At 38.6% G+C, this 25,536-nt stretch overlaps 1 protein-coding gene across 3 annotated transcripts; it reads left to right on the top strand.

Moving 5' to 3' along the window:
* The first annotated feature begins 1,424 nt into the window (after positions 1-1,424).
* On the top strand, positions 1,425-25,536 carry C2H14orf28 (chromosome 2 C14orf28 homolog). 3 transcript variants are annotated; one of them, XM_043981129.1, is made up of 5 exons: positions 1,427-1,754; positions 18,214-18,738; positions 20,308-20,397; positions 22,572-22,706; positions 23,454-25,536. In XM_043981129.1, exons 2-5 carry the CDS (start codon positions 18,215-18,217, stop codon positions 23,635-23,637), a joined length of 933 nt encoding a protein of 310 aa, XP_043837064.1. In that variant the 5' UTR covers positions 1,427-1,754; position 18,214; the 3' UTR covers positions 23,638-25,536. The 3 variants fall into 3 exon arrangements, with proteins under 3 accessions (XP_043837066.1, XP_043837064.1, XP_043837065.1); XM_043981130.1 differs by lacking the exon at positions 1,427-1,754 and adding an exon at positions 2,180-2,310; XM_043981131.1 differs by lacking the exon at positions 22,572-22,706 and having other exon boundaries at positions 1,425-1,754.

The following is a 25,536-nucleotide window of genomic DNA, read 5'->3' as shown; positions in this document are numbered from 1 at the left end:
GCAAGTCACTTAACCCCAATTGCCCTGCAAAAAAACCAAAACCAAAAACAAAACATTTTTCTATGTTGCTTAGAGATATCAGGGTTCTGAAAAGACTTTTCTTATCCCCCCCCATTTACACATAAAATTTATCCCCACATAGACTCCTTTTATTATACATATATGGATACCTTTATATGCTTCTCTTGACTCCTCAATTTCCATTTCCAAATACCTACACAGTTCTGGTATTTTCATCAAGTATGCCTGAAAATCCTCTATTCCATTAAAGATCCCTCTTCTCCATAGTAGGATTATATTAATTTTGCTGTATAGATTATACTTGGTTGTAAAACTTTGTCTCTTGCCTTTTATAATAGCATATGCTAAGCTCTCTTCTCCTTCATAGTACCAAGTGCTAAGTCTTGTGTAATCCTAATTGTGATTGCTTAATATTTGAACTTTTTTCTAGCTGCTTATTTCTTTTCTTCTTTGACTTGAAGCTCTGGATTTTTTACCACAATGTTCCTTGGAGTTTTCTTTTTGTTTTTCTTCTGGAGGTAGTCAGTGAAATCTTTCTATTTTCACTTTGTCTTAAAGTTCTAAGAGTCCTGAGCAGCTTTCATTTTTAAATTCCAGAAATATGGCATTTAGATTTTTGTTTCGGAGCATAATTTTCAGAACCTGGCAATTCTTAAGATCATTTCTCTTTTATTTGTTTTACATATCACTTGCTTTTTATAATATATTTTTTATTTCCTTCAATTTTAAAAATTATTCTTATTATATTCCTGAATTATTGTCTTTCTGGTCCATTCTAATTTTCAGAGCATCCAGTTCTTGAGTGAAGTTTTCCATCATCTTTCTATAATAAAGTATTAAATGTCCTTGCCATTCTTTTCCTCCCTAGGTTTTCTATTCTATGTATCATCTTATTTCCTCCAGGTACCTCCTATGATCCCTGTGCCTAGGGCATTTTTTTCTCTGAGATTTCACTTGGACATGTAGTATGGTCACTAGCATCTTTGGGGGTTTACTCCTTGAGCATCTCTCAGACCAAAAAATCACTTTAATCCAGAAACTGGGAGAGACCCAATTCTATTACATAGTAAGGTGGCGCCTCTGGGGGTTACTGATAAGACCTCCAGAGAACCGACCTGTCAGCAGAAAAGGGCGGAGAACTCTGACAATCTTAGATCGAGATTTGATTTGCGAGACTAAAGGGGTTTGTCCTCCAAACTCCGCCCTCTGCACAAAGCCCCGCCCTCTCTCCCAAGGACCCACCCACTCTCCGTCCGCCTGTCACTCTCCGTCTCCATAGCCCCACCCCTTCGGCCTCACTCTTAGGATCCCCGGGACAAATGTCGAAAAAGTCTCTCCCCACCGAACAGACGGGCCCTGCCCCAGGCCCGGCCGCGCGGTGACGTCATCTCGGTGCTTGCGCAACAGCCCCGCCCTAGGGGCGGAGTGCGGGGGAGGGGGAGCTCAGGCCGAATCCCCCTCCGTAATAACTAGCTACGCGCTCCCGCGGCCCCGGCTCAGTGGCTCCTCCGGCTAGTGCTGGCGGAGCCAAGGCTGCTGGAGCGGCCGCCGCGGACGCTGCCATGGAAGTCGTAGCGGCGCCGGGCGCTCAGCAGCGGGGAGGCCGCGGTAGCCGGCGGTATTAGTCGATGAGGAGCCGGCGGAGACGACGGGGGCGGCGGCGGCCAGGGCTCTCCATGCGCAGGCGGCGGCGACGGCGGGGGCGGCACCGGCGGTTTCTGCTCCCCGAGGAGGTAGGCGGAGGCGTCCCGGTGGGGCATCCCACGCCCTCTGCACCCCCGGCCCTCTCTTCGTACCGGGCGCCACCCCCACCCGCCCCCCAATGCTCAGGCTGGAAACGCCTTTCGGGGCCGCCTCCTCCCCCGCCGTACAGGGCGGGGAGACGGCACTTCTGCCGGACCCCCCCATCCCCGTACCCCCCCTACTGTCCTCCCTATCCTAAGGTCTCTACCCCTCCACTGAGCCCCGCCAAACACGCCGTGCCTTGGGGAGCCGAGCAGTGCCTGGGTTGGGGGGGGCGGGGGACGCCGGATTCCTGAGCCCTCGGATGGACTTGGGAGGATGGGGAGGGTCGGTGGGCGTGGTGGGGGGGGGGGGGGGGAGGAGGGAGATGGTGTCCTCCCCGCTGCCCTGCAATAATTCCCAAAGCCAGAAGCCATTTCTGGGGAGAAGACACGCCCTGCTCCGGGGTGCGGCGCCGCTGCAAGGGCTGGGACTCGGGGTTTGGGAACTGGGAGCAACAGGAGGCCTGGCGGAGTCCTCCGTTCATCCGGCACCTAATGCCTTTGGGTAGGAACGGGCTCTCTTTGGGGGTGACTGGCCAGGAGAGAATAGCGATTTACCCTAGTAGGGAGCATTAGGGGACAGCGCTCGCTTGCCGAGGAACGCTGGCCGGCCAGATGTCATCATTTCAGAAGCTTCCACCAACATGCCTCTAGCCCAAGAGCAACCTGAACGGCGTGGAGAAAAAAACCTCTTTGCATCCGGCTTTCCTTGCTTTTACCGGTTTTGTTATACTTTCTTGGTAATAAGTTAGAGTGGAACTTAAATGCTAAAATTGGATGGATGCCCTGACTTGATAGCATTCCTTCCTTTAAATTCTTTGCCCTACAGAGACAAAGTAAAGGGGTTTTGCCTTCCTTCATATGCAAAGATGATATATTTAACTTGGCAAGAACACAAGTATTGCTTTATCATTCTGTCGTTTTGTTTGTGGGGCTGTAATTAGATGATGCTACCCTTAGAAGGGGGAAAACATAAAAGTCAGGACTTAAGCTTGCTTTCCTAATAGAGTATTAAGGAATCTCAGGCTAGTCGTTTTAAGTACACATTCTAAATCCTCTAAAAATGTAGCACAAACAAAAGCTATAAGATAGAAGTTACTCTCAATCTTAAACTATGTGGGCACTTGATTTAAAAAAAAAAGTTGTTGCTAAGTAATAGTAGGACTAAGTTTGGGTCATAGCAGGCTCTAGACTTGCCACACCCACTTAATCTTAAGTGATTGGATGCTGTTTGACTAATATTAAGGCCAATATGTTGGCTGGTTGAAAGAAGCATATACTTTTAAATATATAGTCTTGAATATTTAAAAGATCTGAATTGTCATGCTCCAAGTGAAATTGTCATGCTTGGTCAAAGTCGTCTAATAGTCTTCAACCTATTCATTTTACTAAAACAAAAAAGAACAATATCTGCAGAGCACATAAACTTAATTATAGGTTCCAACAGTACTGGGAATGTACAGTTTGTAAAAACTAACAAAATACATGATTTCTATTTTAAAGAAATTCTTATTTGTCACATGCTTTATCATTTTCCATACAAATAGATTTGGAGGAATTAAGAGGATAATCCCTAATTATTCTAGCCAGATGGAAGGACCAGTCAAATTTGAGTTGAAAAATATTTTAGTTTCTAACTCGTCCTACCCACACTTGAAAAAGAATCTTCTCTACACTATACTGACAAGTGCCTGTCTCGCACAAAGATCTCCCAGGAAAAGGAATACACTACCTACCACTGCAGCCTATTCTTTGAAATACCTGTTATCAGCCAATATTGACTCTTTGCAGCATCCACCCATTGCTCTTAGATCTGCCTTCCATGCTCAAGAAGAACAAATATAATCACTCCTGCATCTGACCGCCCTTAAAAGGGTCCCTCCCTAATTGTGGTGTACTGGAATCAACTCATTGTTAAATATTCTGTGTGAACATTTACACCCTAGAAATGAACTGACTACAAATCAGGACTTGGTTTTATTATTCTGTTGATTGTCTAGACTTAAGAGTGTGATAGAGAAAAAGCTAAAAATGTAGAGTAAACTAAAAGTGTTCAGAGATTGTTTAAGTTCCAGTGGAGAGACTAGATATTCCTAGTTCCTTCAAGTAATCCTACTGCCATTAACTAAAAGCCCTTCACCTTTCTATTTCTCCTTCACCCCTCTCTCTCTCTAATCTTTTCTGGTTTTGGGGTGTTTTGGATTTTTGGTTTTGTTTTTTTTTTTTGGCAGGGCAATGAGGGTTAAGTGACTTGGCCAGAGTCATACAGCTAGTAAGTGTCAAGTGTCTGAGGCCGGATTTGAACTGAGGTCCTCCTGAATCCAAGGCCAGTGCTTTATCCACTGCCCTACCTAGCTGCCCCCTTTCTCTAGTCTTTTCAACGGTCAACGTACTTCCTAAACTGTGATGCCTAGAACTAAGTAAGTGTGACATAGTGGATAGAGAGCTAGCCTCCAAACCAAGGAGGACCTGGGTTTAAGTCAACCACAAATAGAATTCCTTGGGGAATTTTACCTTAGAAACCACAAATTAACACTATGTTGTATATTTATTTATTTTGTTAAAAATTTCCCAATTACATTTTAATCTGGTTCCTGTGCACTGGAGTTGTTGTTTTTTGTTTGTTTGGATTTTTTGCCTCCCTCCCTGAGTTTGCCTTGGTGAAAAAGAAAATAAGTTTAGTGAAGCTTGGATAGGGAACAGGGGACTGGCTCTGTTATCTTATTATTGTTTAGGGGCACTCCAACTGAAGAACTTCTCTACAAGACGGATCAGCACCTTCTCTTCCACATACCAGAGCACAGAGAGATTAATATTTACTTAGATTCATACAACCATTATATGAGTCAAAGGTAGGGACTTGAATCTGGGTCCTTTCTTATTCTGAGGCTAGCTCGCTCTCTCTTCCAGTCTGGCATTACCTTTAAAAAGTACATTTTAGGGGCAGCTAGGTGGCGCAGTGGATAGAGCACCGGCCCTGGAGTCAGGAGGACCTGAGTTCAGATCTGCCCTCAGACACTTAACACTTACTAGCTGTGTGACCCTGGGCAAGTCACTTAACCCCAATTGCCTCACCAAAAAAAAAATTACATTTTATGGATTTGTTTTGTCACAATCATTTTTTTAATGGTGAAAAATCAATTCTCCCTCTTCTTCATATTGAACCTTGCCTTGTAATAGAAAAACAATTGATCAGTGACTGACTACATTAGACAAGGCATACAACATATGCTGCCTTAGTAGATTACTAGCTCTCTGCCATGACTGGCCCTTCTCTGATATTATCATTGGTTTTTCATTTGCCCCAAAGTTGGGCTTCCTTTCATTGACATTGTTTAGTCACTGTATAGTTCTTTTGAATCTCCTTCTTTCACTCTGCATTAGTTCATGCAGATCTTTCCAGCTTTCTCTGAATTTCTGATTTGTCATTTTTTACTGCACAATAATATTCCATTATTCATATACTATAATTTTTTTCCGCCATTCCCAGTATATCGTTATTCACATTGGTTCTGTTAATTTGCTATCACAAAAAATACTACTGTGAATATTTTGGTTTTTACTAGACCTTTGTTTTTGTCTTTGACTTCCTGAGGTTATGTGCTCAATAATGGGCTCACCTGCTCAAAGGGTATGGATATTTAAATCAATTTTTTGCATTATTTCAAACTGACATTCTGAAAGTTTGGACTAAATGATTGCTCTGCAAGCTGTGTATTAGTGAGCCTGTCTTACCTGCACAATTTTTGTTATTTGTCAACATGGCTGATTTTACACAGCATGAAGTGAAACCTCAGAATTCTTTTAATCTGAATTTCTGTTACTATTAATGATCTGGAGTATGTTTTCAAACATTTGGAAAATTATTTTTCTATACCCTTTGAATACTTATCTCTTGGGGAATGGTTCTTGGTGTTAAATATTCATGTCTGGTGGTCTCTGTGCCTAAATAGAATGGCTAATGATTTTTTCCAGTTTCTAATAATATTTTTTTACAATTACATATAAAATATTTTTAACATTCATTTTTAAAATTTTGAGTTCTGGGGCAGCTAGATGGCGCAGTGGTTAAAGCACCGGCCCTGGATTCAGGAGTACCTGAGTTCAAATCCGGCCTCAGACACTTGACACTTACTAGCTGTGTGACCCTGGGCAAGTCACTTAACCCCCCATTGCCTGCAAAAATAAATAAATAAATAAAATAAAATTTTGAGTTCCAAATTCTCTTCCTCCCCTTTCTCCTGTTCCTTTCCTGAGATGGCAAGCAGTTTGATATGAGATATACATGTTCAGTCATGCAAAATATTTTTTTATATTAGTCATGTTGTAAAAGAAAACAGACAAAAAAAACCCCACCTACTAAAAAAATGAAGAAACTAAAAATAGTATGCTTTGTTCTGCTTTTAGAGCGTTGGTTATTTCTTTTGAGGTGGATGGTATTTTTAATCCTAAATCCCTCAGGATTGTCTTGGATCTTTGTATTGATGAGAATAACCAAGTCCTTCACAGTTGATCATTGTACAGTATTTCTGTTACTGTGTACAATGTTGTCCTGGTTCTCTTCACTTCACTAATCATTTCTTAAAAGGACAAAATAAATATAACTAATAAGGAATGGTCTTGAGAGACCCTAACTCCTCATTGGCCTTGATAAGTACAAGTCACCTAGCCCACATGTCTCCATTCTGTTGTTCTTCAGTTGTATCTGACTCTTGGTGACCCTGTTTGGGATTTTCATGACAAAGATACTAGAATGGTTTGCCATTACCTTCTCCAGATCATTTTTACAGATAAACACTGAGGCAAACAGGGTTAAGTGACTTGCCTAGGGTCACACAACTAGTGTATATCTTCAAATATTTGTCTCCATTATATATCTTTGATATGAGGCTTTTATCAGTGGTATTTGATTATATATTTTCTTACAACTCTGATTTTATTTGTGCAAAAGTTAATTTTTTATGTAGTCACAATTGTTTGCTTTGTCTTTCATGATCTTTTCGCATTGCTCTCTATTTTTTTTATTCATTTGGATTTGCTTTATTGTGTCTTGGTTTCTCATAAAGTCACTAGCTTCCATTTGTTCAATCCTAATTCTTAGGCAATTATTTTCGTCAGAGAGCTTTCGTATCTCCTTTTCCATTTGGCCAATTTGGCTTTTCATGCTGTTGGCTTTTTTCTCATGCCTTTCCTGCATCACCCTCATTTCTCTTTCCATTTTTTCTTCTACATCCTTTTTGAGCACCTCTATGGCCTGAGACCAATTCATGTTTTTATTGGAAGCTTTAGATATAGGGGCCCTGGGGCAGCTAGGTGGCACAGTGGATAGAGCACTGGCCCTGGAGTCAGGAGGACCTGAGTTCAAATCCAGCCTCAGACATGTGACACTTACTAGCTAGCTGTGTGACCCTGGGCAAGTCACTTAACCCCAGTTGCCTCACCAAAATAAACAAATAAACAAACAAACAAATAAATAAATAAATAATTTTTAAAGGGGGGGCACAGCTAGGTGGCGCAGTAGATAAACACCAGCCCTGGATTCAGGAGTGCCTGAGTTCAAATCTGTCTTCAGACACTTGACATGTATTAGCTTTGTGACCCTGGGCAAGTCACTTAACCCCCACTGCCCCGCAATAAATAAATAAATAAATGAATGAATGAATAAATTAATTAATTAAAAAAATTAGATATAGGGGCCCTGACATTGACATCTTCCTCTGAGGGTGCACCTCGGTCTTCCTTGTCACTAAAGAAACTTTCTATGGTCCTCATCTTTCTCTGTCTGCTCATCTTGCCTTTCTTTTACTTGATTTTTAGCTTCTTAAAGTGGGACGCTGTTTCCAGGCTGCACTATTCCAAGCTTCAGGGGGTCCCAGGTGGTATGATTTAAGGAGGAGCAGGTTCTTCACTTGCCTGGTCCATAGATGACCCCAGACCAACTTGCTAATCAACCAGCTTTGTGTGTTGTGGTGGTCAGCTCCCATGAGCCTGTGCCCCTCCCCCACCTTGGCCACTGCTACTCAAACCTACCTCCTGGTTCCCACCAGGGGTGAAAAACCTAAGTTCTGCCTCAGCACCAGCAGAAACCCCTGTAATCTCCCCCCTGCCAAGGACTCAGCCAGACTGTGAGCTTAGTTCCAGACGACACTTGCGCTGCAGCTGATTCAGAGGTTCTGGGGAGCTCTTTCTCTAGCGAGGCCTTCCTGGGACTGGATCTGTGTCAGGGTGACTGTGGGGTTGGGCTCCACTCCTGTATCAGCACAGCAGTTCCCTCCCTTCCGACCTTCCAAGCCATCCTTGGTTGGAAGATGATTTCAGCACGTTCTTCTGTGGGTTTTGCTGCTCTAGGAATTGTCCTGTGGCATTATTTGGATGTTTTTTTGAGCAATCTTGTCATGAATTCAAGAGCTCACTGCCTTTCCTCTGCCATCTTCTCATGATCTTTTCTAGCCTTTGTTTGATTAAGAATTCCTTCCTCAGCCAAAATTGTGAAAAGTACTTGATCCTAGCTGGTGTCTCCTAGATTTCAGTTTGCACATACATTTGGAGCATTTTGTTGTATTTGGTGTAAAATGTTAGTCTGACCCTAATTTCCCTCAAACTACTTTCTGGCTTTCCCAGCAGTTCTTACGGCATGACCTGTTCTTGCTGAAGCCATGCTGGCCGTTTGTGAACACTGTTCCCTTTTCTGGGTGTGCTCTAGTCACCACATTCTAGTTTTTTTCCAGCAACTAAAATCAAGCTCTCTAACCTCCAGTTTGCAGACCCCGTTTGCTATCCTTTTTTGAAGATGGAGACATTCTTCAGTTTTTCAATCTTTCAGAATCTCTTCAGCAATATACTTCTGGCAGTTAATTTTAGGTACCCTAGGAGGTAGTTCATGTTGGCTAGGTGCCTTGTACTCATCAAGGCTAATGAGAAGTACTCCCTCACTATCTCTCTCTTAAGTCCATTCCCTATTAGCTATATTTGTTTTGCCCTTTTAAGAAAAAAATAGCCATTCTATTTGGGCATAGAAGCCTCCAGCAGAATTCCAGAAAACTGAAGATCCTCACCACTACTGTATCAGTCCTTTGTGTCAAGCCTGTAATTTGTTTCTGGAGCTTATCAAAAATTTCTTCTTTGTCCAGACTATTGACTGACTACTCAGTAGTCAATAAACATTTATTAAGCACCTATTATGTGACAGGGATACAAATTCAAAAAAGAAAGACTTAAAAAAAATAAATAAAGGTATTTCCCTTAGTTCCTGTTGGCAGAATCCCCTTTGGGATTTTCTTGGCAAAGATACTTGAGTGGTTTGCCATTTCCTTCTCCAGCTCATTTTACACATGAGAAAACTGAGGAAAACCAGGTTAAGTGACTTGCCCAGGGTCATAGAGCTAGTAAGTGTCTGAGGTCAGATTTAAATTAAGGAAGACGAGTCTTCCTGACTCCAAGCCAAAGCATTCTCTCCGTTGTGCCACCTAGCTCCCCCACAGGATGTTGATGGTATCTCTCTCTCTCTCTCTTTTTTTTTTTTTTTTAGTGAGGCAATTGGGGTTAAGTGACTTGCCCAGGGTCATACAGCTAGTAAGTGTTATGTGTCTGAGGCCGGATTTGAACCCAGGTACTCCTGACTCCAGGGCTGGTGCTCTATCCACTGCGCCACCTAGCTGCCCCGGATGGTATCTCAATAATGAGTTACCTGGGGCTTGGTAAAGAAATGAATTAAGAGAAATTCCAGAATAGTAAGAAGTCTAAGCTGGACTCTCTCCTTAAATCGAGGTTTGAAGCTTATGGCCCCAGCCTCGAATCTCAAAGGCCAAAGCTAGTGATGGAGGCAGAGGTAGAGTAGCAAGAATGATTAGATAGTACATTGATGTGTGACCAGATGCTCTCCACCATTCATACACACTCTGGTTCTTGGATTTCCTCACATGAGCATAGTGTTTTAATATATAATAAAACAGAAAGAACGGAGAGAAAAATGTTTTTAAAGAAAGTTTGGTAAGAGAGCATAGTAAGGACAAGCATCCTGAAGGCACCTGAGGATGGAAACTAAGGACAGATGAAAGGGGAAAAAAAAGATCTATATTTTTAGAGCAGATTCTACCACCAATTACAGAAGATCTACCACGTTTGAATTCTAACATCACAGTCCTTGCTATGCTAAGACTGACACCTAGTAAGTACTTTATTTCAATAAAAGAGTTAAAATACACTAAGCGCTTGAATTTTAATTTTAATGCATATGAATTGTTTTATTGAAATAAAGTTGGGGGGGACAGCTGGGTAGCACAGAGGATAAAGCGCTGGCCCTGGAGTCAGGAGTACCTGAGTTCAAATCCAGCCTCAGACACTTGACACTAGCTGTGTGACCCTGGGCAAGTCACTTAACCCTCATTTCTCTGCAAAAAAAGGGAAAAAAAGAAATAAAGTTGGGAAGAGTAGGTCTGCTAGACCATCTCTATATATAAAAGGTTCTGTTCTAGTGATGACGATTTTAAAGCCATTGAAGGATTGATCATCAAAATAGCCAAAAGATAGAATACTAAAGACTTGGGGGGAAATTTTTAGACCTTATTTTTACCCCCAAAAGGTGACAAATAGTAGTGAGAACCAATCATGTGCCTCCTTTTCTATCTCCACAAAACTTTTCTGAGACTAATCTGTATTGAAATGGTGTTCATCCTTGAAGGGATTTGCAGATGTGGTCTTCTATAGAATAATCATGATACCTTACATGTACATAATGGTTTAGGGTTTGCTGAGCACTTTGTTGGAAGCAGTTTGAAGCCTATTGGATAGGGCGCTGGATCTGGACTCAGGAAGAATTGAGTATGCCATTAGACACTTATTCGCTATATATTCCTGGGCAGGTCACTCTGTTTCCCATAGATTGCTTATCTGTAAATTGGGGATAACAGTAGTTCCTGCCTCCCAGCGTGATTGTTAGGATAAAATGAGATAATTGTAGTGCTTTGTAAACCTTAAAGCTCTGTATAAGAGCTATTTATTATTTATTAAATTATTATCTCATTTGATTTGATCCTTACTGAAGTGAAGTAGGTGCTGTTTCTCCCATTTTACAGATGAGAAAACGAAGACTGAAAGAGGTTAAAATTCTAATTTGAGTTTTCCTGACTCCAATTCTAGTTTTCTATCCACTATGCCAAGCTGCACAATCTTATTTTTATATTTACAGGGTTGATAGAAAGGTTGTAGACAATACATGATATCATTGTTCATTGTTTGCGGATTACAAAAAATATGTCACTTAGATATTTTCTTTTAATAAGGTATCTTGCATGCACAATCAACAGACATTTATTAAGGGCTTTTTATGTATGTGCCAGGCATAATTGTTAAGCACTGGGGATAGAAATGCTAGTAAAAATAAAGATAATCTTTGGCCTCAAGAAGCTAACATTTTGATGGGGGGAGGCAACACATAAAAGGGGAATTGAAAAGTAGAGAGGAGGTGTGGGAAGGAGGGGCCCATGCAGGGGCATGGTGACTAAGTCCTGAGCATTCTGGATTACTGGTCTGGGCTTCCCCAAAATATAAATTCTGGGAAAAACTCAGAAGGGTCTGCTAGGAGCAAAGGTATATGTTAAAAATTATATGAGATGTACCTTGAAAAGCTGTAACAACAGAAGTAACTCTGACACTATTAAAATGAAAACAGGGAGACATACTTATCATTATTATATTTATTTGTTTGTTTTTGTGGGGCAATGAGGGTTAAGTGACTTGCCCAGGGTCACACAGCTAGCTAGTAAGTGTCAAGAGTGTCTGAGGCTGGATTTGAACTCAGATCCTCCTGAATCCAGGGCTGGTGCTTTATGCACTGCACCATCTACCTTCCCTCGAGACATGCTTATCAAAGGTATTTACCACGGTACATCATGAAGGTAAATGGAAGGATGAGATTTAGATAGTTACTCTAGCTACTTGTATTTGTGGATATCGTGTTCGTTGTTTTAAGCCTCAGAACGTTGTGTAAGCCTCCTAAGTGAGAGCCATAGTCACTCAAAGTTAAGCCTAATTATTATCCACACCAGAAGAACTAGGTAGATGAAGGTTGTCTATGTGATGTGCAGATGGATAACCTAGAGTTGTTTCATTATTAGATATGTCTTGGTTAGACTTTGCATGTGGATGAGGAGAAAAGGCAGGAAACCCTTTGGCAATTTTTGCAGCACTTTCAGTGATCCAGGCTTCTCCCTTTAAGAAAAAAAGCCCTTTTAATTTTTAAAATATTTTATTGGTATGTTTTTAAAAATTACCTTTATTTCTAAATATATCCCTTACCTTTTCCCTACCCAATGAGCCATCCCTTGTAACCAAGAATAAAAAAGAAAGGAGAAAAAGCGGGACTGCAAAACTACCCAACACATCAGCTGAGTCTCTGTGCTGATGATTCTTCAGCTTTGTGAAGAAGGGAAGATTGATTTTGTCATCTCTTCGGGTCAGATTTGGTCACTACAATGAAAGAGCATTCAGTTTTGTTTTGCTTTCTGTTTATATTGTTGTAGTCATTTGTATATGCTGTTTTCCTAGTTCAGTTACTTCCCTTTAGATCAGTTCATGTAGTCTGGCCATATTTCTCTGAATTTTTCACATTTGTTATTTCTTAATTACATAATATTTCATTACATTCATGTGCCACAACTTGTTCAGTTATCAACAATGTACCCTCCTTTTAAACAACAGTCTTTTTTTCTAGTGATGCTGAATGACTATAAGTCCTAGGATAAAGTCTCAGAAAAAATTAAGTTGAAGTTCTTCCAGAGGATAATGGAGAAATATAGATGGGTTGTGGTACATTAGTAAGCAAGTATTGTACAGAAGGGTAAAGAATATCAGAGATAAGGGGACAGCTAGGGGGCACAGTGGATAAAGCACCAACCCTGGATTCAGGAGGACCTGAGTTCAAATCCAGCCTCAGACACTTGACACTTACTTGCTGTGTGACCCTGGGCAAGTCACTTGACCTTCATTGCCCTGCAAAAATTTAAAAAAATCAGAGATAAGTGACTAACTCACCAGTTAGCCAATAATGTCAAGATGGGGAGGGATAACCAATGCTCCACTGCACACATATTGTCAAAACAACTAGTAGAAAGCCTTTGATATGTTGGATAGGCACACTATGGAGCCTCCCTGTGTAGGACATGGTTGAGAAGAAAGAAAATAAGCATTTATTAAGCACCTACTATGTGCCAGTCACTCGCTAAGTGCTTTACAGCTATTATTTCATTTGATCCTCACAACAAAACCCTCAGAGGTATGTGCTGTTATCCCCATTTTACATTTGAGGCAATCACAGTGCTCAGACTTGTCCAGGGTCACACAGCTAGTGAGTGTCAAGGGTCAGATTTGGACTCAGGTCTTACTCACTCTGGTCCCACTCCTGTCCACTGAGCCACCTCTTTTTTCTTTCTTTTTTTTTTTTTTTTTAGTGAGGCAATTGGGGTTAAGTGACTTGCCCAGGGTCACACAGCTAGCAAGTGTTAAGTGTCTGAGGCCAGATCTGAACTCAGGTACTCCTGACTGCGCTACCTAGCTGCCCCTTGAGCCATCTCTTATGAAGCACCTGCTATTGTGCCAAGCACTGTACTAAGCACTGGGAATACGCAGAAAAGCAAAAAGGGACTTTGCTTTCAAAGAGTTCATCCTCTGTTGGGGGAATGCATAGAAACAACAAGGTACCAATAAGGAAACTGGAGTAAATGACAGAAGCAGTGGGGTAGCTGGATGGCACAGTGAATAGAGTGTGGAGCCTCGAGTCAGGAACACTCCTCTTGAGTACAGTCTGGCCTCAGACACTTAGCAGCTGTGCAGCCCTGGGCAAGTCACTTGATTCTGTTTGCCTCAGTTTTCTCATCTGTAAAATGAGCAGGAGAAGAAGACAGCAAACCACTTTGCCAAGAAAACCCCAAATGGGGTGACACAGAGTCTTACTTGACTGAAATGGCTGAACAAGAGAGCAATGCAGTGACATTAGGGAGCCCCAGAAAGGCTTCTTGCGGAAGGTAGGACTTCAGCTGAGAGACTTGAAGTCCTTTGGACTTCATGTTCCCATGTAGAGTACCTTCCTTTTCTTTCTTTCCTTTTCTTTTTTTGTTTGTTGTGTTCCCCTGTTAAATTGTCAGCTCCTTGAGGGCAGGAACTTCTTTTTCATATTCCCAATGCTTAGCACAATGCTTAGCTCATAGTGGGCACTTAATAAATGTTTATTGACTGACTACATGAGAGGGCATGGATGGGTTGTAATCTGCATCATTAGAGGACCCACAACAGTAAAATCACTTATCATTCTAAAGTTCAAAGACAAGCACAATGCTGTACAGCCATCTTTCCCACCTAGCTTTTTGAATAAAGGCCTATCCTTTTAGAGCCTTTATTGTATTTATTGTAAAAATCATGAGTTTTTGTATCACTGAATCTCAGTGGAGTTAGTCAAATTAGGGATAGGGACTGGGCCTATGATTTCCTGGAAGAGAGAAATCCTAGGAGAGGAAATTGTCAAGTCAGCTAGAGTTGCCTAGAGCACTGAGAAGTGAGTAGCTTGACCAGGGTCACACTGTCCAGCATGGGTCAGAAGCAGAATGTGAACCCAGGTCTTATCTAGTTCAGAAGATAGCTCCTTTAACCACTTGCCATGTTCTCTGTATTAAGATCTCCTCCCTCCCCCTCTCTCCCCTCTCTCTCTCTCTATATAATGTGTATATATATAAAATGTATATATGCATATATGTATATATACATATAGATATACATATATAACAAGGAGTTAGGTATACTTTCTAAATTGGTATGTAAACGTTGACTACATGGGTTTTTTCTTTGTTTTTACTGGCTCTTTCCTTGGGTTTTATCTCCTGTGAACTACTGTGTACTTCAACTCCTAGTTTTCTTCCTAGATTATAACTCTGAGAACACTGGATTTTGAATCAGAGCACCTGAATTTAAATTCTAGTTGTACAATGTGGGAAGCAGAAAAGCTATATAACTTTGGACAAGTCACTCAATCTCTCTGGGCCTGTTTTCTCATCTGTGAAATGAGAGAGTTGGACTAGAAGACCTTTGTGGTCCTAAATGCCTGTTGATCAATACGATCATATACAGAGGTAGTTTTCACCATCCACTTTTCAGATTTGCCAGACTCCAGGCAAATTCCTTCTTATTATCAGTACTTGTTAGGGACACTTTAAATATTCCAGGAATCTTTCATTCCTTTAGCTTAAGCTATGGCCCAGAAATCCATATCCTGTTCTTAGATACCAATCTCTTAATCAGAAGTTCACCTGAGCCCTACTTCCGTACATAGTCTCGTGAGGGACTCGCCCAAACAAATTTTATTTTTCCATTTCTTTTTTTATTACCTGCTCTATGTAATTTAGACTCTTTGTTTGACAGACATAGTGTTTGTTAAAGGTCCCATGGAAATATATTTAAATTAAATCACCTGGGGCAGCTGGGTGGTGCAGTGGGGCCCTGGATTCAGGAGGACCTGAGTTCAAATGTGGCCTCAGACGCTTGACACTTACTAGCTGTGTGACCTTGGGTAAATCACTTAACCCCAATTGCCTCACCAAAAAAAAAAACAACAACCCAATAAACTAAATCACCTGGCTACCACCAGCTCTCAGTAAAGGTTTGCACTAGAGGGAAGGAGGTCAGTTGGGTTTCTTTTCAAAATAGTCTTTTTAAAAGTTTGATGTACTTTTCTTTTAAAAATATTATTGTCACATATCAATCATTTGGCAGGTATTTATTAAGCATCTACTATTTGCCAGGCACTCTGCTAGGTGCTGGGTATCCAAAAAGAAAAGTGAAACAGTTCCTTGAGGAACTTCTATTTTATAGGGGCAAATATGTACATATATACATATATAAAAATAACTATACAAAATAAATATGAGGTTAATATTGGTGAGAAAACAGTGTGTTGGGGTTTGAGGAAGGGACTCATGCAGAAGGTAGTATTTAATCTGTCCATTGAAGAAAACTATGGATTTTGAGAAGCAGATGTGAGAAGGGAGTACACTCCAGGCTTGGAGGACAGACAGTGTGAAGGTATGGTGGTGGGAGGTGGAGTATGGCATATGGGGAACAGAGAAGATAACTGTTTTGGCTGACTTTTAAAAGCATGTGAAGGGGGTGGGGGTAATGGTTAAAAAGGTTGGAAAGGTAAGTTGGATCCAGGTTGTGAAGGACTAAAACTGCTAAACAGATGATTTGTATTTCATTTTAAAGGCAATCAGAATTTTTTGTTTGTTTGTTTTTTGGCAGGGCAATGGGGGTTAAATGACTTGCCCAGGGTCACACAGCTAGTAAGTGTCAAGTGTCTGAGGCCGGATTTGAACTCAGGTCCTCCTGACTCCAGGGCCGGTGTTTATCCACTGCGCCACCTAGCCTCCCCGCAATCATTATTTATTGACAGGGCAATGATATGGTTAGACCTTTGTGTTAGGAGAATCACTTTAGCTCCTAAGAAGAGGATGGATTGAAGAGGGGAAAGGCTTGAAGCAATAAAAGCATGTAGGAAGCTATTGGCAGTAGTCCTAGTGAGGTGTCCAGGTCCTAGTTCACTAGGATGCTAAACTAGTCACTTCTTGCTGTCCACTTCTGACACCATAGAATCCTCCCTTGTAACAAGAAAGTACAGTCAAGCAATACAAACCAACACATTAACTGTTTCAAAATGTTTGCTTCGTTCTGTACCTCTTGTCTATCATTTCTCTACTGAGAGGTGGTACCTACCATCAGTTCTCTTTACATCAGCCTTCTAGAATCATGACTTATCAGGGGTGGGTTTTTTTTTAATAATAAACATTTTTATTTAAAGTTTTGAGTTCCAAATTTTATCTCTCCTTCCCTCCCTCCTCTTCTCCCTCCCTGAGGTGGTTAGCAATCAGATATATGTTATACACATACAGTTATGTAAAACATTACCACTTTAGTCATTTTGTATAAGAAAACTTAAATAAAAGAAAAAAATGAAAGTGAAAAATAGCATGCTTCAGTCTATGTTCAATCAATATCAGTTTTTTCTTTGGAGGTAGACAGCATGTGTCATCATTAGTCCTTTGGGATTTTTTGGATTATTGTATTGCTGAGAATAGTTAAGTCATTCATAGTTCTTTATTGAACGATATTTGTCACTGTGTACAATGTTCTCTTGGTTCTGCTCACTTCACTATACATCAGTTCATATAAGTCTTTCCAGACTTTTCTGAAATCATCCTACCTATCATTTCTTATAGCACAATAATATCCCATCACCATTATATACCACGGCTTGTTTATCCATTTTTCAGTTGATGGGCATTCCACATTGATCAGAGTTCTGTAGTCTTTGAATGTTTTTCCTTTACAGTATAGCTTCCTTGGTTATTATGTAAATTAGTTTCTCTAAATTCTTAATTATTTGTCATTTCCTGTAGTTGCAGCAGTCTTACAATACGTTCACATATCAGTTTGTTTGGCCCATTCCTAGTTTGTTTTTTTGTTTGTTTTTGGTGGGGCAATGGGGGTTAAGTGACTTACCCAGGGTCACACAGCTAGTAAGTATCAAGTGTCTGAGGCCAGATTTGAACTCAGGTACTCCTGACTCCAGGGCCGGTGCTCTATCCACTGCGCCACCTAGCTGCCCCTGGCCCATTCCTAGTTGATGTGCACTATTTCTAGTCCTTTGTGTCTACTTTTTGTATATATGGGACTTTTCTTTTAGACTTTAAAGTGTCTTCATTTCCCGTTACAGGCTGGAGGGAGAAGGCTAATGAAGTTGGAGAGATTGCTATCCAAGTTTTCTGAATCAGATTTTCATTAGACATGGTGTTATTAGCTTAAGTAATAGGGATTCTTGAATCATCTGGCACAACTATAAAGTCTCTAAGTGCAAAATACTTCCAGAGCTGCACGGAAATTATATTTGAATTGTTCACTTCTATTAATTACCATGATTGAGCGATGACTGGCATATTCTTCACATTGTTTTCTAAAGCTGAATGGATATAGCTTTAATTACAATAGAATTCCATTATAACAAGATATATTATTTCATGGCTTTAATACAGGTGAATTTTGAATTATACAGGTGAAATATTCTTCAAAACATTGGCTGTCCTACTACTACAAGAGGTGCTGTTGTAAATATTTTTGTAGGTTTGGTAGAGTCTATAAGATGGATTTCAATTTATCAATTCCTTAAGTAAACATGACCAAACAAATTAACTAGATAATAGCAGGAATAAGTCATTTTTGACTTGCTTTATATTTTAAAAATCTAGTAGAACTTTTAGTTCCTTCTAAATCTAGTCAACATCTTTAAATAGTTTTATATTTAGAATCACAGGAGTTCTAAAACTCAAGTTTATTGCTGTATTTTATTATAAATTTATTTTTTAAATTTTAGGATGAAGACATTGTTTGAAGAGATCAAAGCATCAATTAAAAATAACTATAACCAAGACCGTTCATTTTGGAGGCCTGTCCTTCCCTGGGGAGGGGTTTTTACCATCAAAGCTGGCCGCAAAGCAGTGTCCTGTACACCACTCTATGTTGAAATAAACCTGAAAAATACCTGCACTATAGATGGATTCTTGATGTTACTATATGTCATTCTTCATGAAAATGAAAATTTCCCCAGGGAGCTCTCTCTTCACTTAGGCAGAGAGTTCGTAGACTGTTTTCTTTACTTAATGGACTCATACAGTTTTACAACTGTGAAACTACTCTGGATTTGGGACAAGATGGAAAAACAGCAATACAAATCTGAAGTTCACAAAGCTTCATTAATAATTGATTTGTTTGGAAATGAACATGATAATTTTACAAAGAATCTGGAAAACCTCATGTCTACCATTCAAGAGAGTTATTGTTCAAACTGGAGATGTCCAACCCGAGTGCAGGAAGATCAGCAGCGAACAATTAACATAAAGTAAGTAGCTGAAAATAATGTTAGAGGAGGTGCTAACATCTGGCTGAATATATTGGAGAAAGGGCAGACCTACAGGATAGTTATTGAAAGAGAGAGACAAAGTCTAAGAGCAAGAGAACTGTGAATCAGGAAAAGAAAATCATGACTATAAGAAAAAGAACAATGCTACCCTATAAGTATACATATATACCAGAACTTAATAAATGTTTCTTGACTGACACCGGAAAGGAAACTTGGATCCCATTCCAGAAAACAGCAAAATACTTTTATTTGGAGGGTCAGCTAGGTGGTACAGTGGAGAAAGCACCAGCCCTGCATTCAGAAGGACCTGAGTTCAAATTTGGCCTCAGACACTTGACACTTACTAGCTGTGTGACCCTGGGCAAGTCACTTAGCCCTCATTGCCCTGCAAAACAAAAAACAAAGCAAACTTTCATTTGGAAAAATAAGTCACATTCCATAATTTTGAGAAATTTCATTATAGATGCATTTTCCCACTCTTGGGCAGTTCTGTTTTTAAGATACTAATTTAAAAAAAATAAACATAGCATGAATTATAAGTTACCCCAGAAATAGGCATATTTTGATTAAAGATTTCTTTATTCAATAGGAATAAAATATCTTTCTTCATTCATCCACATACATTGCTTTGGTTTATATACAAAGAAGATCAACTAATTTTATCTTCTCCTTATGAGGCTTCTAAAAAGTGGAGATGACATTCTTTGCCCAAAAAGTTAAATGTATCCTTTCTCTAGAATATTTTTCACTGAACTGTAAAATGTTTTCTTCTCTTGTAAACAAACCCGTCATAGAGTCTATCATTACCTATTAAATTTTGTATTTTTAAACTATAATGAAATATTATAGTTGTACATCAGTGGCCACAGTTATTGTATATGTATATTGATGTCTTTATCTGACTTAGATATGTAATAGAAAATGCCGATATTTTCTATTTGCATGATGTTTTAAATTTGCATAGCACACCCTTATCAGTCTTATTTTGTCTGCATAACTCTCCTAAATGTATTAAGGTACTAATATACACATAGTCCATTTTTACAGATAAAGAAAAATTCCGGTACAGACAAGTTAAATGACTTGGCTGCACTACTATTGCTGTAGTGGAAGAAACAGTCTCCTGAGTCCTGGTCACCTATTATAACATTAGACTAGACCAAATTGCTTCTTTGAAATCCTTTTAAAAATGCATTTGAGGGGCAGCTAGGTGGTGCAGTGGATAGAGCACTGGCCCTGGATTCAGGAGGACCTGAGTTCAAATCCAGTCTCAGACACTTAACATTTACTAGCTGTATGACCCTGGGCAAGTCACTTAACCCCAATTGCCCCACACACACAAAAAAAATAATAGTGCATTTGAAAGTTCCTTTAACAACAACATTTTAAAATCAAGTATACTGTTTTGAAGTAATTGTGTTGATAGAAAAGTTAGAGAAATGTTGATGGAATTATCCTATTTGAATGTTAGAGTATTATCTTAAAATGCAATAAGAACTGCTTTATACTTTCAAATAAAAAATTATCCATATTTCTTTATTGTTTCAGTCCTCCCCAAGAAATACCGCATGGAAATTTGATTCGATTGGCTGTGGATGAATTATTTTGTTCCAAGATAGAATTGTGTGAAGAGCAAGGGTGAGTATTTTGTCAACTATTTAAAGGCAGTCTATTACTATGCTGTTTATAGAGAAACATGTAAACACATGCATTTTATTATGTGCCATATTAAGTTACATATATTGTGTATTATTAGAAGACAGCATATAGTGTAATTACAGCTAATTAATATGGCCATAATACCATTTTTCTCCATTAATGAGTAGTAGGCCTCCACCAGTCACGGATGACCATGGATCAGTGCCTTGAAGAGCCACAGGCCACAGTGTGGCTGTGCAGTCCCATACGGGAGCTGCAGTTCCTGAGTGACTTATAACTGGTAACTGCTGCATCCCGTGTTGTATCTACCCCATGAAGAGTAGCTGGAGTGTCCTCTCCAGGGCGCTGGCCTGGGTGGATCAATATGGAAAACAAGCTGTTGCCCATGCAGCAGGTTTTCACTCTCTATGACACTGGTGGATCCAAAGGAGAGGCAGAGCCAATACAGTTTGACACCAGTGGTGCTGAAGGAGTTGCCGGAGGGATGTGATGTCCAACATCCAACTGCCTAAGGGACTCCGACTCCTGATTTTTCCTCGGGGTTAACTCCCAAAGCCTTTCCCATACATGGGTATAGCCGCAAGGCAGCGGAGGTTTAAAATCGATTCCTTCCCCTAGGTGGGTTTCCTGCCAAGGCTAACGAGCCCACCTGCCTGAACCATTAATGAATAGGTACCTTGTTAAAGCAAAACCCAACCATTGAGGACCCCCAATTAAGTGGATGTTTTTCTGCACTCCAAATTTAGGAAAAAAAGAGGTGTAAATGACTAAAAAAAAAAGAAAAGATTTAGTAAAAAAAAAAATCACTTCTTGGCTATATACAGGAATCAGTCCATTCATTAGTCTAGACTCCTAAATTTCAGAATGATAACTCGAAGAAAGTGCAAGATCTTCAATCAGCAAAGAGGTTTAAAAATTATATTTGGTATATTCTCTTTACTATGTCAAGAAAATTAACTTTTATATTTTAGAAAAATTTTTAATGATAAAATCTTTGAAACAAAAAAGTTTTCTGGTTTATTTAGGTTAATCATAAAGTAATATAAAGCAGTGTGTTATGTCCAAAGCATTCTAGTTAATTGATATTTTACTTGTGTGATTACTTTGTAATTTTCTAATTCATATGCAGTAAAAACTTTATAAAGCCTGCTGCTGCTGGGAAAAACAACTTTTCATATATTAATAAAAACAATACTTGTAAAATGAAGCAAATAATAAGAGAATTCATCCAGGCTACAAGGAAGTCTTGTTAGATCATGTTACTTACCTCTTTGCATACTCAAACCAGTCCAGTAATGAGGAAAATATATTTCTACATTCTAAAGTTTTAATAATCTCTTTGAGGGCAGTATTGTTTGATGGTTTTGTTTTTGTATCTTGAGCATAGTGCCTAGGACATACTATATGTTTAATAAATTGCTCATTGGGGGCAGCTAGGTGGCGCAGTGGATAAAGCATGGGCCCTGGATTCAGGAGGACCTGAGTTCAAATCCAGACTCAGACACTTAACACTAGCTATGTGACCTTGGGCAAGTCACTTAACCCTCATTGTCCTGCCTTAAAAAAAAAAAAACCAACACAACACAGTAAATAAAAATTTTTTTTTAAATAAATAAATAAATTGCTCATTGACTGATGCTAAATTAATAAACAGAAGTTATAAAATAGTGCTGTTTCAGTGGTGTCATCTTTAATAAATGCCATTTACTTGGTGCTTTAAAGTTTTGAAAGCATTGTACATAGGGTATGTTATTTGACTTTCACAACAAATACTACTACAAGTGTTATTTTCACTTTTTTACAGATGAGAAACTGAGGCTCACAAGGTTAAGTGACTTGCTCATGGTTAGAGTGTTACTAAGCATAAGTGGTAGAGTTTTAACCTGAGCATTTGCTAACAGAAAGTTCAGCATTCTTTTCACGAGATCATGCTGCCTCCTTGTTAGTTATTCTAGGAACTTCAACGTTCAGCACACGAATAGAAACTGTTGGGGGTTGCGGGGGAAGGAAGATATGTCAAATAAGAGTAAAAAGATCTACTCTAATACATAAAATTAGGCTTTTGAAAAATTAAAGCTACAACAAAGCAATTCCAGAAGTGCTGAAAAGATTGTGTGCCAAGTGAAATAATGATCCCTGCTTTTTCATTTTAGCTGTGGTGGGCTAAGAGAATTTTCCCAGCGAGTTTTTTGCCATGGAGCACCCCCTTTTGTTGTCTTAAATATGCAGCACTGGAAATCTGAAGATCTGGCATATGTACCATATTACTTGGATTTATCTGATCACAAGTAGGTACTATTTTTGGTTTTTAAAACAATTGAAAATGGAATTTCAGTTCAATTTTACCTATTTATTCATGATTTTGAATAGGCCTAAAGAAGGGATTGTGGTTGAAGAGTCATTGCTGAATTGCCTTTTTATTCAGAATGAGTTTTTAGATTACTACAAGTAAGTGTAGCTTTATTTTTTTCAGTTCAGTGATATAGTAGGTGCTTACTTAACAAAGACGTTAATATCTATAGTTATAGAATGTTATAGGGCTAAAATTTAGGCATACAAATTGAGAAATCTAGAATCCTTTTAGTACTTTGATTTAGAAAGTTTTCTGTGATTCGTTATGATTTGTTAAAATCTTTGATCTTGTTGTGGTTAACCCTTCACTGTGCAAATCATAAGTCATGCTTTGTTATTCCGTGTGATTCTTGTCCTTGTCTTTCTGCACGTCTTCCTTGTAGGACATATCCAGTGAGCTAGATACTTTTGTTTAATTCTTTTAATATTGTGATGATACTTTATTCACTTTATTCTTGCTACCTTTGTTAAAATAAATTTTAGAAATTTAAAATTTTTTACCACATCACCACATAGACTTTATATATTAGATCACCATCCTTTTCTGGGAACAGAACAGTCAAAACATAGCTTTCTGACCACTAGGATATGAATTTAATGTTTAATGAATTTAATCTTTCTGATTAAAAGGCTAATAAAAGAATTTTAAACATATGTACTGTATAATTTATCTTAATTTTCAGGTATTTGTTGGAAGGTGCCACGTTATTTAACAAAGAGGAACATCATTATTCTGCAGCTTTCCAGATTGATGGATATTGGATGCACTATGATGGCCTCAGAAATGTGAATTTAATTTTGTTAAATAAACCACCAGAGTTTCTCCTCTTGTCATCGTTGGTTTATATTCGAGCAACAGAAAAATAAATATAGACTGATGCTAAATTAAATTGTGTTCCCTCCTGCCCCTCCCCTCCAAAATAAGGGCTCTTATTTTCTATTTACTTGGTATCCAAGAAAATTGTTGAACTACAGTAGTTTCAGAGTTGTATTATCCAATGCTAAGCCCCAGGTAATTGTTTTATATAGAGAAAAACTATGCAAAATGTTTGTAATTCTTTTTATATTTCCCAATTTATTTTTATACAAGCATATTTTATGTTGAAATAAAGATATCTTGTAGATTTTGAATTTTGTATTCATATGTATATCAGATCTGTTGAAATTAATATACCTTTTTTTTATCCAAAAAAACCCCATTTCATTTACAGATGCTTTTTTCCTTCGGGATTCAAATAAAAATCCTTCAATCCTGAATCTATATTGAGAAAAGCCAAGTTAAAACTTACTCAAAGTTTGGAAGACTTTGTTAAGTAGAAAATTGACCTGAGTCGGAAAAAGGTATCTTCAAATTTCTGTTTCATACCATTCTACCCACAGCCTGGAGTATATTATGGAATCAGCTAGGTTTTATTTGGATTCGTAACTTGTCAATGTCTTAAGTATTTTTGCCCATTTTTTTTCCTGACCTACAAATATCAATTTTTAAACATTTAAAAATATATGTTTGTACACATATCTGTGACTCTTATGCATGGGCTTTGAATTGTTTTTCTTAAATATTGCTGAGGGAATTTTGAACCAACTGCTCAAGTAATACAGGCCTTGCTAACTAATTTTAAGTATTAATTCCCAGGCAAGTATTATTAATAAATATATAACCATCCTAAAATGTCATTTCATAATTAAATAGAAATAGAAACTATTTTTTACAGGAGTGACAAATGTGCTCTCCTTAGATATTAAAGTAGCCAAATCTTTTTCTCATGCTAGTGTGAATATAAGCAATGTGCTTTATTTTGTTTAAATGACTAAAAGGAAAATTTGTCATTGGAATTTTTGTTTTTGTCCTAAATCTGAATATTATATATCAGGGACAAAAATATTTATGCTTTGGATGTTTAAGTGTCCTTGCTCGGTGAACTAATAGTTTTAACAGTTTGGATTTTAGATACGTTACTACACAAGTTTACATTTATCAGAATATTGTGCTCATTGAGGCCCCTCAAGAACCTCATCTATTATCTGTTAAGTTTAGGAGAGGAAGAAAAATAAAACTCTTGAGGAAAGTACCATCTTGGAAATATATGTTTATTTTATTGTCTATCCTTAAAGTATTCTACCTAAATGATTTTATAGGAACACTAGAAGCTAAAATTGTCTCACTGTTCAGATGGGCAAACTATTTTTGAGAATTCATCCCACTATCTATATAATTAACTTTCATAGAGTAATAGTTTTTATTAAATAAAATCTCAAATTGTCATTTGGGTCAGATTGGTACTTTAGAAGGCATCTGGGCTGAAGCAATCCCAATATGAAAATAGTTAGACAAAAGCTAAATCTGGGGGTGAGTAATCACTTTTTACCAAAAAAGTAATCTTTTCTTTAGTGTTTCCCTGTTGTATTTTGAAAAGGATTTGATTTACAGTTGAACTTTATTGAACAAATCAAGGTGCATTTGGTACTGCTCTGGGTTAAAAAGACTAAAAGTCATAACTCATTTTTATATAGTGCTATAATGATAGCATAAGGAAGTTATACTCCCTAAAAGATACAGGGATACAGACAATACATAAATTGAGTCTTTACTAAAATTATGCTTAAAAGGCAAATTTTACTCAATATTTGCATCTTATTTAAAATAAGTACCTGATGCTAGTTGTTACAAAATGGTGACTTACCTACCTCACAGGGTTGTTGTGAGGATGAAGATAATGTCTGTAAAGCTCTTGACCACCCTGAAAGGTGCTAATAAAAAAAAAA

The sequence above is a fragment of the Dromiciops gliroides genome, chromosome 2, assembly GCF_019393635.1.
Source record: "Dromiciops gliroides isolate mDroGli1 chromosome 2, mDroGli1.pri, whole genome shotgun sequence".
Taxonomy (NCBI): domain Eukaryota; kingdom Metazoa; phylum Chordata; class Mammalia; order Microbiotheria; family Microbiotheriidae; genus Dromiciops; species Dromiciops gliroides.
This window is presented reverse-complemented; position numbering and strand designations above follow the sequence as displayed.

Bases quoted from the DNA above. Each gene is read 5' to 3' on its own strand.
- C2H14orf28 (XM_043981129.1), top strand. From the start codon at position 18,215: ATGAAGACATTGTTTGAAGAGATCAAAGCATCAATTAAAAATAACTAT. The intron at 18,739-20,307 runs GTAAGTAGCTGA...TTATTGTTTCAG, and splicing joins CAGCGAACAATTAACATAAA to TCCTCCCCAAGAAATACCGC. The intron at 20,398-22,571 runs GTGAGTATTTTG...TTTTCATTTTAG, and splicing joins GAATTGTGTGAAGAGCAAGG to CTGTGGTGGGCTAAGAGAAT.